This window comes from Passer montanus, unplaced genomic scaffold (assembly GCF_014805655.1).
Source record: "Passer montanus isolate IOZ18808 unplaced genomic scaffold, ASM1480565v1 scaffold70, whole genome shotgun sequence".
Lineage (NCBI taxonomy): Eukaryota > Metazoa > Chordata > Aves > Passeriformes > Passeridae > Passer > Passer montanus.
The window spans coordinates 3,399,922-3,420,164 of NW_024372148.1; the positions used below are offsets into that span (position 1 = coordinate 3,399,922).

Here is a 20,243-nt window from a genome sequence, read left to right on the forward strand (position 1 = left end):
CAATGTCAAGCTCTAGATACTCTGTTCATGAATACCATTTCTGGAAGACTGAGCAGTGTTAGAAACTATGTTCAAAACTAAACATATTGTCTCAGTTATCCATGAGTGCAGAATGTTGAGGAACACGTGAAGTACAAGTAGCTGGGCTCACAAGCTGCAAACTGAGATGCAGATTGAAATGCAGAGCTCCAGGCCTGAGAAGAGAGGCCATGAGCTGCCAGCCTTTGGGATAACACAGGGCATCATGGTGGGTGACACCAGCCAGGTGGACGGACACTGGGAAACGCAGGAGAGCTGGGAATTGCAGCCTTTTGGGTAACAAAGGAGATGAAAACCAGTGAGCCAGCAAGGTGGATGGACACAAGAGGGGGACAGGAGCCAAAGACTCAGGAGGAAGAGGAGACTTCCAGAGACTGTGAGAGTATAAATACCAAGGGGCTCCCTGGTTGGGAATCCCCCTCAGAGGCACTAGCTCTGGCTGTTCCTGTGTTACTGCACTGTGAAATGGCTTTGGAACAAGATGGAACAAGACATCTAGGACTTTGTCATGGGAAATCTGGGGTTGAACTGCTGAGGAAACCTGGTCTGAATGGGGTATGTTAGGAGTCAAGTGGGGACCCACTGGGTCACTGGAGCCACCCAGCATGAAGCAGTTTCAATGCCAGCAGTGAAAGTCTCTGACACTGGAATGTGACCAGCACTCTCCTGAGCAGTCAGACTGGGAAGTTTCCTTAGCAAGAAAAAAAATGACAGTTTCTCCATCTAACGGAGTTCACAGGTTTTCTAGGAACCATACCAGGTGACATGGGATCCCAGATTTGTTGTCAGATGGTGAAAAGTTTTACTGCACAGATAGATAAGGATCAAAAGAAGCAATCTCATAATGTCCTTTATTAGCCAGGCCAGGATTAACAGAGTATAAATTGGATGCTGTTACCTTTGGAAGTATAACACTTCTTTAATGAACCAAATGTTATGCTTCGACGTGATCTACAAAGTCCCATGCAACACTCCTGCTGGGCACTTGCTCTTTAAATGACAGTAACAGTTGAGCACTCTAACCTGTGAATAATTTAGGAGTCCATGAAATATTAAACAGACTTCTACATACATGAAAAAGCCTTCTGCTTATTGCAAAAAGGAATCTGATAATTGTTGTTTAGAGATGTCAGCCTTCTGTGCCTGTATTTTATGCTTAGCTATTCCCCTCACACTGCTAAGATTTATTCTAAAAGCAAAAGAGGTTCATGAGACATCAAGAAAAGATGCCATTCTCATCCGTCAGTGTAAATAATTTCTACTTATCATCTGTTTATAGAGACAAGGACAGTGAGAGCTCTGGAAAAGATGCACTGCCAGTCAGACTAGCAGCAGATCTCCCACTGCCTGAAACTGCCTGCTATAATTGATCAAGAGCTTTCAGATCCTAATGCCATTAGTGTTGCCAGAACAACTCCAGCTGCAATTTACAGGGAGAAGGAGCAAAAAAACTCTTGGAAAGATGGCTCTAATGGGTCAGCCTCCTTTTTCTCTCTCCAAAGATATTTAGCTGTCAGCATGCCAGCTCTTTCCCTGATGTTTTGCCCAACACAGAGTAAAAGTTCAAAATTTAAACTTACTAGCTTTTGGAGATTCATTGGTCAATTTCAATCTAAGGGAACAGGACTCACAAGAATGAGCAATAGTGACTCTACAAAATTCATACATGAGATTATGAGTTTTGAAATGTCCTACTGTGAGGAAAAAAACTTCAGATTTATGTGTCTTTCTGTAAAGCTAATATTCGCTTGGTTTCATTTTTTGTTCAATTTGTGAGAAGCAGGGAAAATGGGAAATGGTAAAGAAATGCAGGGATATTTCAGCTTCCCTGTCACAGGCCAAAAACAGATAGTTGTTCTTCCCCAGGCCTACAGAATAATACATGCTCAGGAAAAGCACTCAAGATTGGTGACTTAATCAAAACTGCCTTGCATACAAAATCTGTTGGGGAAGAACAGCAAGGAACTCGGTAACAGATCTGAAGGATGTAACAGAGTATTCTGCTTTGCTGTCTGCTTATTGCTGCTATCCATATGGCAATTTAGATGCTCTCATTTCTCCTGTAAATATTGCCCTGTTTTCCACACTCACTAACCTGCCAAATAACTGATGGCAGCAAGACAACCACACAAGTCCCTCTTTTTGCCTCATTTTGCATATGGCTTTCTTACCCAGTTTAAACACTAAATATGAACAAAGATTGCAGAGTTTAGGAAAAGAAGGCTGTTGGGAATGCCAGGTCTGTGGAGCAATTGATCATTTCAGTCAGATATTATTCGGGGCGATGGTACTGAAAACCTCTTGCTCCTGGCATCATTGAACATATTGTCCTGGCCAGCATTTAGTTAAATCTGAAGTTAAATTCAGCAGTGACTTATCTTTAGAAACTGGATGAAGCTGGTTAGTAGCATTTCTGAGAAGGACACAAATTCTTTTTATCTAGTGACTTGCTGCTTTACTTCAGAAGAATGGTCTGTTTCCTGGGCTTCCATCCATTTGATTACTCATACTGCATTATTTCCTTTAGCTGGAGGCAAGTTCTGTCAGATGAATACCTATATTTTTGTCAAGGCAGCAATATTCAGCAGCTATGCTGCTGCAGGTAAATTTCTAACCACTTAATGAATTCAATGCCACAAAGAAGAAAAGATGAGGTGAACTGGCCATCTTTACAAGGATGTGCACTATCTGATTCTCTGAGTTCTCTGTCCTGTAGCTCATCACCTCCAGCCCCTGCTGTCAGTCAGTCACTGCGAGCCCAGGTCTGAGTGCTCTTCTAAGACTAATCAGGCTGCAGTGCTGCATTTGTGTCACTCTGCCAGCTTTCCTCCTCCCCCAGGTCCTCCAGATTCATCTTCTGGACAGGACTTCACAGGAACTTGGAAGCTCTTAAAAGAGCTCTTACAACATCACAAAAAATATAATCAGAATAGGTACTATTTCAATCTGTGGATGCTTTTGCCATTGATAAAAACAAGCCTAAAAAGTGCCTCTTCCAAAGCACATTTTTAAATCATGAAGCATAATGGTGTGTGCCAAAGATGAAAAACAATCCACACGTCAGAACTGTAAACTAACTGCAATACCTTTTATTTTTGGGGTGAAAAACAACACAGTACCTTCTTCCTCCTTTTTAACACCTCTAACTGTGACAAACAAACATTGCCACTGTCCTTTTTTGAAATTGCTTAGGCTATACTAATGAGGACTGGATTGTTCTCACTTGGCTGCAAGCATATGCAGACCATTTTTGCAGGGCAACACATCCTGCTGGCCACGTGGAGCAACTTCAACAACACCTGTGAGCACTGCCAGAGTTGTACCATCTCCTTGGAAGCTGATGGAGAAGTGGTGCCTAGAGAAGCTTCAAGAACAGGTGAGCAATGGAGACTGGTCTCCCTTCTCCCCTGCCCAGGATATCTGCTTTTTTCCAGAGAAGGGAGAGTTGAACCTGCTTCTTTCCTGGCTGGGGCCATATGGAGGGTCCAGAGAGTGCCCTTGCACACACCATGCTGGGAGAAACCCCCAGGAATGTTCCCAGAGAGCCTGGCTGTAACAGCTCCTCTTTAGGGACTCAAGTGCCCAGAGCATGAGCTGCCTAATGGCTAAAAGGATAATATCTGCTGTGTCTGATCCCCGTCTCCTGTCTCAAAGGGCTGAAATCCAATTCACCTCAAACCATCTGGAACCCATCTCCAAAGAAATAATTCCTTCCAAGTCTTATTTAATCCATCTGCAAATGGCTTCACTCTTTGGTTTGCCATGACACAAATCCCCTCGGAGGGCCCAGAGCAGGTCAGCATGTGTCAGGGTGTACTGAGCGTGTGTGTGGCAGGACAGTACCTGCTGCTGACCTCAGGCATCTTCCCCTATCCTGAAGTGGAAAAGTATCGAGGCTCAACTTTGCTGTGAGCTTCCACAGTGACAACCAACCTCTGGCAGAGGAGGTGTGTGCCACAGCAGCTCAGGGGATGCACAAGGTGCACCTCTGCTAAAAATGGGATCCAATTTTCTGCCCATCTACAGAACTAGATGGGGATTAATGCTTATCTGTGGGCAAGGAAGTTAGGAAATGGATACCAAGGTAGTTTCAACACCGTCCACAAAGTGGATCTTACGTCTTTTGGAATATTTAAAGAAGAAAGAGGAACCCTTTATTCATTAAGGCTTCCAATGCATTGAAAAACGAGAGGCAACTGCACAAGCCAAACCTGCAGTACCAGCACTTGCCTCTAACCTGTGCACCACACAATGACTTTGTATGTCATAAAGCCAAACATTCAGGTCATCTTTCTCTGTGTCTGCTAAACTAAGAACAAAGGCAATAACACTCTTACAAGTGCTTTCAAATCACTACATCACTCCCCTTAGCTATCACTCAGCCCTGCCTAGGGTCTGATGACTTTGGGCTGTAACATCAAGAGGTACTGTAAGGCAAGGAATGCCAGCAGCCAAGATATGCTCAGCACCTCCTTCAGCTCCTGACTTGCAGTGAAGCTTTCCTTACATTGCCTTCACCTGGCTACATCTTGCTCTGCTGGTCTAGGTAGAGGAAGAAAAGTAAGCATTTAGGAAACTTATTCCAGGGGCACCTCAAACTTCATCCCCTCATGTACATCTATGGCTCTCTCCCCATACTTCCATTTGTATGGGTACAACCACTTAAAAATCACACTTTAGAGATTTTTGGGGGGGGAGAGTTCTTGCTGTTATAGTTTGACCTCTGCATGCAGGGCAGGCAATTGAAGACCGCAGTCTAGAGTACACTTCTTGCACCTCACTGGTGAGGGGTGATGCTGCCCCATCCACACAGGACAGGTACATAGAGTTGTGACTTCAGAAAGTGCCTTTTACCATGTTTTTATAATGGATCTGTTCCTGCAGACTGTATCTACCAGCACTGCTAGAGCACAGCTCTTCTGCACTGCCTCCAGTACAGCATGGGCTGACAGCCTCCACAAAACAGCTGTGCCTGGAGATTTCCTCACTGGCCACAGTGCCTGTGAGCTGGAGCAGAGCTGGAGAGGCAGCAGCAGCTCCACTATGTGCTCCTCTCACATGCAACACTTCCTCCTGCCTGCTCATCCATCCTGCTCTCCCACTCCTGCCAGGGCTCTCTTCAGTTCAAATTTCAGATGTGTCCATGGCTCCCTGCAAGGACCTGCTTCTTTTCATTAAATGTTCAGTGATATTTGCAGAACACAAACCAGCTGGGACATCTTACCTGGGGACAGACATCAGCAATCCAGGGATTCAGAGAAAGCAAAGCTAAAGGATGCTGTCATTACAGTACCTCATAAAAGTATCCAGTGTCTCTCCCCCCTCCTACTTCACATCCAAAATGTGCAAGTAAGCAAGCACTGTGCAGCCTGAACAGAGTGGCTACAGTTTATGCTATACTGCCTCATCTGTTCTTTGCACCAGCTGTTCCTGGAAGGAGGTGCCACTGAATTGTTTCTCTCTTCCTGTGATGCTCTGGAAGAAAGACAGAGGGCATTTTTTTAAATCTTGGCTTTTTAGCCAAAGGAATAGGGTTGGATTGTTGTGTACTGGCACTTGCTACCTTCTCATCCCATCCTCTTCTTGCTGTGCAAGCACAGTACAAGACATGACATGCTGAAATAATATTTAGTTTTGCAGCTGGGCTCGTTACTGCTGTAATTTAGAAGGTATAACCAGTCATCAGAATTTCAAAATGTTTTCAATTTTCAATAAAGAGGCAATTTCCACAGGATGATGACCATAAAAGAATGACAGTGTACTCAAGAACAAAGAACAAGTCTGCCAGTCTGTCAAGAATTTGCCTGATGTGTCATCACAGTTTAATTAAGGGAAAAAATTTACTGTAAGAGTGAGCAGACAGAGTCAACCTTCTGACAAAGGTGCTTCCTTTCCTTTGTGCATTAAAAATAATCTCCCTTTGTTTTGAATTACTGGTGCACAAGGAGATTGTGACAAATCACTCTCCACAACTAAATAGATGGCTGGAAAGTATGAGCCAAATTTGTCTTTTATACAGTGGAAAGATTTTACTGTAGATGATTTGTGGATCTTTCAAACCCCCCTCAGTGTATCAACTGCCTTATTTCCCACGCATTTTGTGCTCTGCAGTCACTGAGTCAACCACAAGGACTTCTCAGGTCTCTGGCAAGCGAGCATGGTGGCCATGCTACTCCCCCCTGTGCCAGGGTCACAGGGCTGCTGCCACCAGCACTGCCGATCCCAGCCTTGCACTGCACCCAGCTGCCACCAGAGCCTGCCAGGCCACGTCCTCCAGCCAAATCCAGTTTCTTCCACTTCTGTGGTTTCAGTGGAAGAGCTAAAAGCTTTCTCAGTCTCTGGAGAGCTACTTCATTCCAAAGGAACTTTTCTATCAGTTACAGTGTCTCAGCACATCAGGGGATGCGAGGCAGCTGCATGGACAGCTATGAACCTGTATAAAATTATGGCCAAAATAATGCTTTCACTGACTGAATGATCTGACCAGTTACTAAAGTAATAAATAAAAAAGTATTCTGTTTAAATCCAAGCATTTCTTTATAGGTCTGGAAATCTGCATACAGTAGAACTACATTTGCCTAGGAGAAAGAGACAGCTAAGATGGCTAATACAATTAAGTCATGCTGTCTAGAGCATTTGTTTTGTCAAAGATGAGTGAAACCAGAAGAAACAATAAAAAGTGCATTTTTTCAAGAACATTGATTTCATGGGGGTAGTTTTCTCCAGCTTAATAATCAAAGACATCACAACACATATAAATAAAGTGGGGACTGAGAGCTGTAGTTTTAACCTGGTAATGGTCCACAAAGCAAATACACCTAAGAGCATTTATCTCTTCTCAGAGCAGACATGTAAAAGCATTAGGCTCCATCATGCTGTGTTCTGTTATCAGGTCTACATGCAGGCCCAGAAAGACTATGCAGTACACGTATGAATATACATACCCGACTTGGGTACAGTCTCGATATGGCAGCACTGAAAATATGCTACAGAAGGATCTTCTGCTGCTGATAAGGACTATTCTAAAATATAAAAGAAAATAAAAGAAATCAAAGACTAAAATTTAAAAATCCCACCACAATAAGCAAAGCAATAGATGTTACCATTGAGGAATTTGCAATCGTAAAACTTCCATAATGGATGATTTCTCCATCCTCTTTTCACCTCACAAATATTGTGCTACGGAGTCTTTACAGAAATGCTGAAGCCTGTGCCACAGCAAATGAGCAGTGAATGAGTAGTAGAGCCCCATTCCCTCTACAAGCTTTCTAGGAAGACTATCCTGACTATGTGACTTGGAATGCAGGACAGATGCTTTCCTAGTGAAAGAAGTCTACCCACAGAGGCAAGGGACCCTTCTGTCAACCCACTACACTGGCTGAAACTCAACAGACAAACCCAGCAGCAACCCAGGTGATACACACCAACAAATACCACTGATACACACTCTGGCTGCTGGTTGTGACCTTTCTCTATTAAACCAAAGGATTCCCTTGATTGTCAGCTTCTTGTTCCTGAAATGGGCTTCATCCATCAATCAGGCTAGGTTTGCTATTACACTGACTTTTCAGATCCTTTCACTGTTTCCAAGCTTCCTCTTTTGAATCTTCTCCAGTTTTGCCCCATCACTTTTCCTGGTCTCCAGGCATTATCCCTGACCTCAGAAGTTGCACATCTTCCAGTCTTACCTTTAAGATCAGTGTCTAGCCATGACACTCTGCCAGTCTGTGCTCAATAACCACATTAGCCCTCCTGGTTATGATGTTGTATTGACACTCGGGCACAATTGACCCCAGAGCTCCCATCTGTCCCAGTCAATGGCTGAATCCCTCCTCCTCTAAGCATGGCTTTGCCTTTGCTCCTCATAGGCAGTTAGCCAAGATTTGGCTACACGAAATCATACATCATCTGCCTGCAGAAAGCTTATCTCAGAATCCAGGACAGTCTTAGAGCAAATGCCTTGCATTTCTAAGCAGTCTGCAAATCTCTGCAACATCTGCAAAGTCACTGTGTGATACTGTCCTGGTTTCAGCTCAGATAGAGTTCATCTCCTTTAAAGCAAATAGCTTGGAGCAACCTGTCTGTCACACAGCACACTGCTGCCTTCAGCCATCAGGCTCTGACATATTAAGCAACATCAAAATCACCTTGAAGTCAAGACCCTCTTCTCATAAAACAGAGTGGGATGCCAGTAGCCACATTATTAAAGTTTTGGGAGATGCAGACTTGCAAGAAGCCAAGAGAAGCTTGGTCAAGAAGTAAGATATAAAATGCCAATAAGTAATTGCTTACAAATAGACCCTTTTTCCTTATTACCTTCAGGACACCGAGAATTGTACCATTGTACAACTGACCCTTCCTCCCTCTAAAGCTGACTAACAGGCTGAACCATGTTGAGTTCCTCTAAGACACAGTGACAGCAATTTGTGATGTTTTCTGACCCGATTAGTGTTAGAAATTTTCTGCTATTTTACCTTTCTAAAAATCTCCACTTGTGGTGAAAATGCTAGGACCTACCACTACGTTGGCTGTCAGGGCTATTGCACTTCATTGCTCTGCTCTCCAACACTGATTTTTCTGACATTGTGTCTCACAGATCTGTACATGAGGATTTAACCCGAATTTTTCATCCCTTGTCCTGCACTGGTCAAAGCTGGACAACAAACCCTAGCAAGCTCTTTTGCTCTTTGCTGTCTGAAAACCAGCACACGCACCTATGAATCTCATACCAGTTACCCTGTTATTAGAACACTGTTTCCTTAAGGGACCAGCTTAGTCATCGTTCTTGGAAAAGGTTTAGCTCCCCAAGAGAGCTGCTGCATGTAATCCTTGGAAAAATGCAGAATGATTGATTTTCCTTCTCCTGGATTACTCCGATATAGCAATCCTATTTTCTTCCTTAAAATCCCGTTTGAAGGCAAAGAGGGATTTACCCTTTAATGAAGAAGGGTTTCTAATAATAAACACATATACAGCTTTAGGAAGTTCTCCTGCAGCAGATGAAGTACAATTTCATTGTTTTCTGAATGCTGTAACACTCCTTACCTAAGGGAAATCTCAGATCCTTCAAGATGGTCTCACGGTGCGGCAGTGAGTTACAGAGCAGGGAAGAATGATTTTTCCCATTTGAGAACAGCAATGCACAAGCAAAAAAACCCTGGCATATGATTAATTTTGTGCTTGCCACTGCTTACTGCTGAATGGTTGCTACTCACAACAGCTTGCTTGTTCACTGGAAGCCTTGTTTGCTGATGTATGAAACTTGGCACAGGTTTCGAGGCTGACATCAGAAAGCATCTTTGAATTCGGAAAACCACAGTACCCACTAAGCATATTATCCCCCTCCCTCTGGCTGCTTCTGGAAATACAGCTCTTCCACCAACGCCCTACACCTCCCTAAAAATACCGCTCAACTCTTTAGTTAATACTTAAAAGAAAAACAAACTGGTGCTTCCACGTCCACAAGCAAAGACAACAGTAGGAAGTTACCATAGAACTGTGTGTATCAGAAGGAATCAGACAAGAAAGGAAATAAAAAGCACCAGCCCAGCCTCTATTTTTTTCAGATTTCTTTCCCTTGGGACCCAAGTATTGCCTCTCTTTCCATAAATCAGCAGATCCTCTTTACACAAAGATTTCCCAGGCAGAGCATGAGAGGAGCCCATGGCCTCCACTGCTAGGATGCCACAAAACCTCACCGGCAAAGCTGCCAAGGGAGAGTGATGCAAAACAGCTTTAGGAGCTGGACTGGAAAGGAAGTGGGGAAAGCAGCGGCCAGATACTCATCATGGAGCGATAAAATGGCATTTTATGTACAGGTCTCATGACATGCATGGAAGCAAAAAAATTTCTGAAGGCCTACAATGGTTTTCTGGGGCAGAAAGTCCAGAAACTTGCCACAAAGTAAGCTTTGGAGAAGAAGTTGAGGTGGAAGTCCATTGATGCTCAAGAAAATCAAATTATTGCTTATGGGAGAAAAGTATTTTCCTGGATTTCAACTCTTCAACAAAGGGCATCTAAGATCCTGCACACCTCTGAAGCAGTTATCTCAGAAGCTGTGTGAGAGTGCTTACATCCCTTGATTCCAATTGTGCCACCTAGACATGTTTAAAATCACTTCACAAAAAGGTTTTCATTCTTTAATTCTCACATTTCACTGAAAAGTTGTACTAATTATTATAGTTCAGAGCAACCATTATTTTGCAAGAGAATTCTGACAATGTGCAAAAGGCTAGAAAAGCTAATCTTCCAATTTCTTTATGAAGTGTATACTGCAAAAAACCTTAATGAGCACGAAGCTCTCAACAGAATCAGTAATTTTATAGACTTGAAGAATAATGTCTGCTTTCCCCAGCATCTGTCTAGGTTTGATTGTGTTGCACCAAAAGGCTGCCATCAGGCAATGCGATATACATCATATATACCATCCACATGTGGAATATTGCAGCCTCTTTTCTCCTCTTTTCAGTCTCAATTCCTGATTGATGATTTTTGACTGCCAGGGCTCTGTTGCCCTGCACACAAAGGTAGTACACAAACCATGGATGCTGTCAGGGTAGCAGCCCTCATTTTGGAGTCTCAGAAGTTCAAGGGCAATTAGAAGGTGGCTGAGAGTTACTATGAAATGTGAGGGTGCTGCCAATCATTAACCTCTTAGTCTGCATGTGTGTGCAATTAAGAGAGCAGCAAAAGATATTTTATGATGGTGTTTGGCTTCACTCAGATGTGTTTGCTAACAAAAAAAAATTGAGAAAGCAATGGCATGGGGGTGGGAGACGAACGCCATTTTACTGCTTTTTATACCTGCTATATATGATAACTCTAGAGTCCTTCTTGTCCCATTCTCACCAGTAACTGTTTGTTCAGCTGGCTCAGGTTGCCATTTCAGTGGCTCTTTTTTGCTAATCCTCTGCTTCAGTGTTTATGGAGGATATCACCAATAAACCTGATGTGGGTAAAACCCACAGAAAAGTGGGTAAAACCATACGCTGGTGCCTAACTGTGCTAGTATATATGTCAGGGTTTACTTGTCTTTAAATGGGAAAATGTATTTTCTGCTGTTTTACAAGACTGCTTTGCTAGCATAGTCTAGGAACCCTAATTTTCCAACTCCTTTAATAAGCCACAACTTAGAAATACAAGGAAACCAGTTTAACTAGTGATCAGAACTATCAACAGGAAACTTTACAAGGACTCACTGATTAAGCTCCAGTCTGTGTATTTTTCTATATGAGCTTTTTCTCTGTGCTAAATAGCTGAACTCTTATTTTAACCACAGCAGGTCCTGTCTTGCTGCAGGACTGCCAAAGGCTGGACCCAGAGCATCTTTATTCAACACATGTCACGCCTGAGGCTGAGAGGGGAAGAGCTCTCAGTGCCACAGGACAAAGACACATCACCTTACAGGTTGAGAGACACAAACAAGAGCAGCTACTTGAGAGAGGAGCCCTGAGCTATCATTCACACTGCAGTTTTCTTTGCTGTGACACAGTCACAAGCCAGTGAAACACCTTCTGAAAGTACTGGCTATCTTAAAGCCCAGTCACCAAATTCACCACCCAAAAATATATTCCGTGTAGATGTTTTCAAAGGTGGGCTCCTCATCTTAAGTGAAAGACTGACATGCTGTGACAGAAGGGTCAGGTTTTCAGAGGGAGCTCAGGGCCTGACTCCAGCCCAGCTCAGCATCTTTAGCCTGCATAACCATGCATGAGCCACCTGGGACAAGGTGGCTCAGGCATGGAAAGGAGCCCCAGGAGTGTTTGCTATCCATTACAACACCTGTGCTCCTCTGTGTCACAGGCAGCTGGAAAGGGCACCAGCTTCAAAGGTCCTAACGTACTCAAAACCACTGTTGATTTTCGGATGAATATACAAAGCACAGCCACCTGTATTTCTAGAGGTCCTTTTAATCCAGAATGCCTATTAACTCCAGTGACTACATCCACATCCCTGGGAAAAACAGTCTGCACTCAAATTACTTACTGCTAGACATAGGGGTGACACAAAGTGTTTTAACTCTGCATTTTATTTTTAGTTAGCATCACTGTGGCTCTACGACTATAGGATGAAAACTATTGCCAAAATTATGTCTCTCATTCTTATTGTATTTGTATTCTAGATAAAGAGATCTTTATTATGATTGTGGAAATATTCTGGAAAACTGTGTCTGCGGATAAAGATAAGAAGCCAGTTGAATAACAGAAGCTTTCTCACAGCTTTCTTAGCAAGAAAAGTATTCAGTTATATTGTCAGACAATGACTGATCTTTGAATTAAGGTAAAATATTGCATATATGCTACAAATACTTCTTTGCAAAACATCAAGAAAGGAGTTTACAAATCAAATATTTATTCATTCTTTTGCAGGTATGATTTCTATCAAGTTTATGCATAGATTTTATATACACATCTCAGAAATTGTTCTCTGTGGAATTTCCATAATACCATGTAAGTATATTTTTCTGTGAGTAATTCTCAGAGCATATATCTACTTATGCTCAAAATGGACTAAAATTAAAGGGCTGCTTTTCAGTGTTTGATTCCACATGTATTTCTTATAAAGACAATAATCAGCAGCTAGTCAGACAATAGTCAATAGTTCAATAGTTCTGCATGTGTCTGTTTGATACTAAAGCTGGATGTAAAAGCTGTTTCTAAAATCTCTCAGGGCCACCTTGCACAACATTCATGTTGATTACTACCTTTCACTGCATTCAATTGTATGTGTGAGAATAACAGTGTAACACCTATCAGAATTCAATTCATAAATGTGGTTCAATGCAGTGTTAGAATTTCTACTGACACGGTTCCATGTCTGATGGCAAAGGCTACAGGCACAAATCAGTCCAACAGAGCATACATGGTTCTCAGCCACGGTCCTCGGTTTTATGAGAACAGGCAAGTGCAAGGGTCAACTCTCACTGGGATAGTTTAGCCTACATGCAACCTATTCAACCTATTCAACCATTTTGCTGATGGATACACCTTCAGCTGATGGGAATAGGCCTTTGCAGTAAGCCAGGTCTCAGGCAGTGGCTGCTGTACAGGTCCCACCAGTGCCTATGGCTGTAACCTGGGCACATCCCAGTTCAGGGCGTGCTGCAGACACAGGTGCACCTCTCACACATCCCCTGGAAGCCACTCTGCCTACATCTGCCATGGAAACCAGGATCCCATGCCTCATCTTGCCACAACGATCCCTGGCTGTGCATTTAGCAGCATGCCATATCCACTAAGAGATGCTGGTAGTATCCTTGAACCATTGCTAAACTTGGTCCAGGCAGGTTCAGCTGTGTGACCCTCTCACACTTAGAACCTGGCAACATCCTTGAAGAAACGCAACCAGATTATGCCTAGTTTGACCCAACACCATCACAGATTTTCCTTTTTTGCAGGATATTTGTATTAAGGAGGTCTTGAAATCTGTGGGCTAGCACTTCCATTGACACATACTTCCCTGGGGGACGGAGCATGCACTGCAGCCTGCACCCTCAGAGATTATTTGCAAGACCATTAGGTGGTGAGTGGCAATGGCTGTGCTGTTGCAGGGGGATGCTGATCCTGCTGATCCTGCCCCTTTCCCTCACATCCCATGGGTTGCCTCTGCAGAAGCAGCCTCTGCATGCACAGTACCTGCCGTTCCGGGTGTCGTGTTGCCGCATGTTCTTGATAAAATGAACCTTCTTAAAGTTCTTTGGTCTGGGTGATCCTGAGAGTGTCCGACATCTGAAAAATAAATCAGTTGCAAGGGAGGGGAGGGAGAAGGAAAAAAAAGTTCTCAGTTCCCTGCTGTACCGCCAAGAAGTCTACACAAAAGCAGGAAGGAAAGACGAGACAAATGATTCAAGTCACCCTGTGTTAGGAATCAGCAAGAACAATAAAGACAATAAGTCTGGAAACGCGACAGCTCAAAGAAAAAAAAATATTTAAAATAATAATGAGAAAAGGCACCATACCCCTCCCTTCATGCCAAAAGAAAAAAATCATAAAAAAATCTCAGCAAAGTAAAACTTCCTGTAATCTGCCATGACAGCTTAGCCCAAGCTTTCAGAAGAAAAAAAAATTAAACCAAACCAAAACCTAGTAAATATGCAATTTTCCCCACTCGCACCAACACCCACGCTTTTGTATGCTCCTCAGCTATTGATAAAGGAGCCCTTGAGGGAAGTTCTTTCTTGTTTTAATTTTAGAAAGATTTAAAGTCTCCTATTTGCAAAGATAATTCCTATTTGATTTTAACTCTAAATATTACTTTTCACATTCCTGACAGTATAAAAAAACAACTGAAAATAAAATAAAATAAACTACCCCAGGAAAAAAAATAATCATTCTTCAAAACATTAAGCCTTAAATCTATTTTACATCTGAATGCGCTTTATAAATTGCAGTTACAGAAAGAAATAGCCAGAGGGAGGAGAGATGAGACAAACAGCAATATCCTCCCCCTGCCTTCCACCCTTGCTCTTTCTAATCAGCTGAAACCACAGCGCATGTGAAAGCGTTCTCTGTTTCATCTCAGGGCTGTTTTGTTGCAGGGCGAGGCAGAGCTCGCAGGCACTGGAGATGAGTCCTGTGCTCTCAGCACAGCCAGGGCTGGACCGTGGCTGCTGCATCCTCCGTGGCACCTACAGGACCAGCATCCTCTGCCCGTGCATGGGTGAGCTTCCCTAAGCTATCTTTTCCATCCTCTCCTTGCACAGGCAGAGTTCAGCAGCTCCTCAAGCCCATGAGGTCATTATCTTGGACTGAAACCACACACCGATGTGCCAGTCCCTACCACTGTACCCAAACACCATCGTGCTGCACAGGCACACCCCAAGAGGGGTACCCCATCACTTCACCATTTCTGCCTCCCTCCGGCTAGTAAAGGCCTTGAGATTCCCTCACCCTCTGATTGCAATTAGCCTTGTTAGCTTCTTCACAGGAAAATGGCACCAAGAGAGACATTCTACCACCAATTCTGCAAATTAGCAAGCAAAAATACTGCTTGGCAAACCATACTTTGTTTATATCTTTTACCAATTATACATGTTTGAATCACTTATGGGAACACTTCATAACATGCTGGTAAGCATGCAACAGTGAGCTTAGTAAAAATAATCAAGCTTTGGTAATAGGCCAATTGGTACAGCCTCTGCTATTCTTTGCTTCGAGGTAAAGGAGAGACAGCCAATCTGCATGTGGATAAACAAGGCTGTAAGCTCAACACCAATATAAACCAGCTGAATTACAGGTCCTAAGATAAAGAGGCAGTCAAACTTAGGCTGCTGTCTTGCCGAACAGCTGAGCTGGAAGCATTCCATGCACTGGTCAGATTACTGACCAGCCAGCTTCTGAACTGTTAAGCAGTTGCTCCATTTTCCATCACCCCAGAGGATTGCCTAGCGACTAATTACTGTGGTCCCCAGAGGAGGAAGCTGTGGTCTCCCAAATGCACAAATCAAACCACACTTAAGCAGCCAATACAACAAGGATGGGAGCAGTTTTATTAGTGGGGTAGCAGTCACAAACCTACCAGCCAACACACAGACAGCAATGCTGGTAACCAAAATAAGTTTGCATGCGCTGAGAGAATAGACAGTAAAAATTCATTAAAAATACCAGCCTTCAAAAACTTACTGTATTAAACCATCTGTACATACTTTTTAAATGTACCACAGATGTTAGAGTATTACTGACTCGGGGCTAGTCATTCATATTGGTGACAACAAAACTTTTCTATTAATCAAATCTGGCATTTTAATTCCTGACATTTCATCTAAATACTGCCTTTTTGTTTAATGACCTAAAGCCAGGGAATGGGCAATTCATATCAGCCACCACCTTACAGGGCATGTGAAGTTTCGACACTTTTACTCACTATGAAGAATATCTTAATGTGAAGACCCAGCTACTTTTCAACATGAGGAGGGAGACTGCCCATGCACGTGCTTTACAGACAAGAAGCCAGAGAGAGAGTAAATAAAATGACCTCCGCAGTGGGGCATTTTCCTCGATGTCCTCCAGAGTCTCCAGAGAGGATCGCTGGGAGATCAGCCGACGTCTGCAGAGAAAGCAGAACACAAAACATCACTGCTGATTAGAGGGCACAAGGAAGTCCTCAGAGCTATTACTGAGTAAAGATCACAAACCGCCCTCCACTAGCCAAGCCACACCTTGGGATATTAATAAATTTTGTTCCGTTCTGCTTATCTTAATCTGTTTGATTCCACCCAGAAGCAAACTTACTCCATGCAAGCTGCTACAGCAAAGCAGAAGTTTCAGCTTTGCAACAGCTCCTCCTCAATTTGTGCTCCCCTTCCTTCAAGGGTTTAACACTCATCTAACACAGTCCCACATATGCTGCAGTACAGCTGGCAATGCTACAAGTAGAGAGCTCTGACAAAATAATGCAGACATAGATCCACAGAGACTGCCTGTCCTTCACACTGCCACAGGGGCACTTCTCTTTGCCCCTTGCACTTTCTACTAAGTAAGTGCCACTTGTTTCTCCATGATGTTCATCTCATCACTCCTGTGAGGAGTGTCTCAAGTGAGATGAAAGATGATGTGCCAGCAACACTGGTTATAAAGCAGCAGTTTGAACAGAAGCGCTGACCATCCCCATGAGCAACACAGCTGAAGATAAGCTCTGTTTTAAACCATTTTCCTATGTCTGAGCCATATCCTTCCTCCACCTTCAAAGAAATAATTATGGAAATCTTAGCATTACAGCTTTTCTGGCTGTTCCAGCAGGCAGGGAAGATGCCCCAGTACAGGCTTTGTTCTAGCAGCCATTGCTGCTGCACAACCTCCAAACACCCTGACAGCAGCACAAAACAAGAACTGCACCCAACCCTCCACAAAACCACTGTAAATACCATAAATGAATGTGTAAGACACAGCCCACCCGCAGGCACACAAAGAGAAATTAAGCTGGCAATCATTGGAGCTACTCCGTCGTCGATGGGCGTCAAAACAGCTGCAACAGCCAGCAGAGCCGTGGCACTGTGCCCCAGCACCCGGCTGGCAGGAGCTATGCCAGCACCCATCGATCCCCAGGGCCATGGCTCAGGCACAGAGCACCTCGCCAGTGACTTCATGAGTATGAATGACAAAAGTTTTCAAAGACTATCCCTATTTCTTGTATCGCTATTTCTTGCCCAGTTCCCACTGAGCTGCCTTACTTCCTTGATCTGCAAGCAGAGTTTCCAGAATGTCATGAGCACTCCTATATGCTTGAAAGGTGCTCATTAATTTATTTCTGGGCTGTATTTTTACAATCAATTGTTTTCTCCGTTGGTAGTGTAAGCAGTTTCTAATCCTTCCTGCAATTTCCTTGCCCCTCCAGTTGTGCTGCTACAACTGTTCCTGCAGCCGTGCTGCAAATCTGATTACCAAAATGTTTTTCAGTTCAAAATAACCCCAAGGTTCAGTGATTCCATTTGTTATTAATTCAAACACCAAATTTCCATCACTAACCCACAGACAATGCATTTCAAGACAATTTGAATGTGCATGCAGCTCCTTCTGTCCTTAGAAAATCATAGAAAACACCTCAAACAATTTATAGATCAACTAAGTGTGAAGCATAATCCTCTTAGGAAAAATATGCAAACCTAAATCCCCTCAGGCTTTGGCTAAACTAGGATTTTAGAAGATCTGGTGCAAGATAAGATACACCTTCAAAATGCTAAAAAAAAGAGTCTGCATTTCAGAATGTGCTGGCATAGACAAGGAAGAAGAGACCAAACACCTTTCTCCTGCACCCATGGGTGCTCCCACAGCTCCATCCATAATCAGAGGGGACATAGGAATGCTCTTATTGGGAGAAATTCACATCAGAAGGAGGAGCTCCTCCTGCTTTTTCAGTTTCACTGATCCATAAGCAAAAGCTGGAAGTTTCAACTACCACCACCATTGGTAGATGACGTGGCAGATGATAGCTGCTGGCTTTTTAATACTTCTTTATACATCATTAGCTTAATAACACAAATAATGGCATGCTCCCATCTTGTGGCGTGGTGTTACCAAAAACATACTTGGCATGTTGTTAGTCAAAGGGAAATAAACAATGGTACAACCTTGCCCCCTTCTTCATACTAAATGTATCAAATTAGTCATGCTGCAGCTCCTGTAGATGCCAGGTGCCTGTACAGCACCAGGTGCATATTCCAGCTGCCACTGCAGCCTTTTTCCAAGAGTCTCCCTGCCCAAAGTTATTCACCATCCTCAACTTCATTGCCCATAGTTTGTCGGACACAGGTTTGAAGATCCTACATTTGCATCTGTTGTTAGGGCAGATGCAGTGGGTGGCAGGAGCACACACAACTGCATTTCACCAGCTGGTCACCCAGCTGCCTGCTGGGGTCCTCTGCCTCCCCTCACTGCTCTCAACTTTTTAAACCCAGCACCAGGGATGCTGCCTCCTCATTTTTGCCTGCTAACCTCAAAATGCAGCATAGGCTGGATGGGAATCACTGCCACCCCTCTCGGCATGAAACCTCACACCAATTCTCACCAGTACTGCTTTTGCAGAGTTTTGGGTACCTTACATGGCGAGTTGGCACAAAGGAGTTGGGGGAACTCTTTGTTCACCCAAACTGGGGAGAGGAGCACTGATGCCTGAACTCCCTCTCAACTAGGGCATGATACAAGCATAACTTTGGATAAACCCATCCAGGAAGAACGGAAGAAAACACACATAAAGGTACTGGCACATAAAGGCAGCAGTGAGAGCGAAGATATCCAGCCCAGCCCCCAACCCAGCTGAAAACTGCCACATCTTTCAGCTCTTCCCAGAATTATTAGTTTTAATCACTTCAACTCCCAGCACTGTCAAAGGAGCACCAGAGAGGTGGATTTGGAGCAACTCTGTTGAAATCAGTTCATACTGTCCAGGAATCACATCCTCTTTTCACTGAAGAAGCTCAGCTGCAATGAAGGATGTACAATTATTCCACTTTATCTTAAATCTTTATTTCAAGGCCTAATTAAGATGACCTAAATACCAGTATTTTATAAGCTTTCCACAGCTGGATACTATATTAGAAATGCCAACTAATGAACCTACCTGCTGTGAACAAAGTCACATCCTGTGCCATAAACACGGGACAAAAAACGATTCTGGAAACGGAAGGCTTTTGAAAGGATCTTCCAGGGAATACAAGAAAAATCAGTTTTCCACTGACTTCATTAAGAATTAATCATCTCAACTGGTGTTTAGTATTTAAATTAATCATCTTTCTCTCTTCAGGCAAGCAGCCAGGGTTTGTCTATACAACTCCTAAAAGGGTTATTTTTCAACAATTGATTATCATGCTATAGCAGCTAGTATATGTAGACACTTGCACTGAAATAACCCAAACTGTTTCATATCACACATCACCATCATTCTGATGTAAAGCTGTGTTGATACCTATTTTGTGTTTTAAAATGCCCTATTTCAATAATAATTATGGGGAAATCGCTCTACTGTGGAGGAAGAATATATGCAGAACAAAACAAAACAGCACTCTGTGACTCACACAGGATTCAGGCTTTGGGGTAAGTCTCTAAGCAGATGCAATTTCAATATAAAATGCTTTAAAACTTTTGTAGACTAAATGTCAAACTAACACAAAACATACAATTGACCTTAATAACCAAATTAAAGATGTTTCAACAAAAATGTTAATTTCTTCTAGGCCACAGAAAGCCTTAAAAACTTCCTCCTAGTTTAATCACCACATTCTAGGTATACCAAACTCACCCTCACTCCCTACAGAAAAAGGCAGCTCAGTGCTGGAAAGATGATGACCTCCTCATTCTAATCATCAGCCCTTGCAGGACAATGGTCACAGTCTCATACAACTTACAGACTTGTTTTGTTTAAAAACCATATAGTATCACTTTCCCTTCACCACCTACCTAAAATACTTTTTGTCTGTTTCCTTGCTGTTGGTTGCCTGTGCATGTGCCCAGAAACAACCAATACCCTGCAATCAAATTCCAAGTGCAGACCAAAGAAAAAAACATTTGAGAGAGACATTTGATGCCATGGTATTTTAAATGGCTGTTTTCTAAGATACTCATGACCCTGCTTGCATACTGGATTTATCTTTGACCAGCTGTCTGAATCTCTGTGGAAATTTCTTAAAAGCTAAAATGTTGTCTTCGTTTCCCCTCTCCAAAGTCAGATTAATACATGGTTCAGTTGCAAAAATGAAATAAAATACAAGGGCA

At 43.1% G+C, this 20,243-nt stretch overlaps 1 protein-coding gene across 1 annotated transcript in view; it reads right to left on the minus strand.

Annotated features, from left to right (window-relative positions):
* CABLES1 (Cdk5 and Abl enzyme substrate 1) overlaps nt 1–20,243 on the minus strand; it is a 70,067-nt gene that overhangs the window by 19,537 nt on the left and 30,287 nt on the right. The window contains exons 3-5 of the mRNA XM_039730079.1: nt 16,012–16,083; nt 13,674–13,766; nt 6,984–7,061 (exon numbers count right to left, since the gene is read on the minus strand). Of these exons, the coding sequence (XP_039586013.1) occupies nt 6,984–7,061; nt 13,674–13,766; nt 16,012–16,083 (243 nt within the window). The remainder of the gene's footprint in view (nt 1–6,983; nt 7,062–13,673; nt 13,767–16,011; nt 16,084–20,243) is intronic.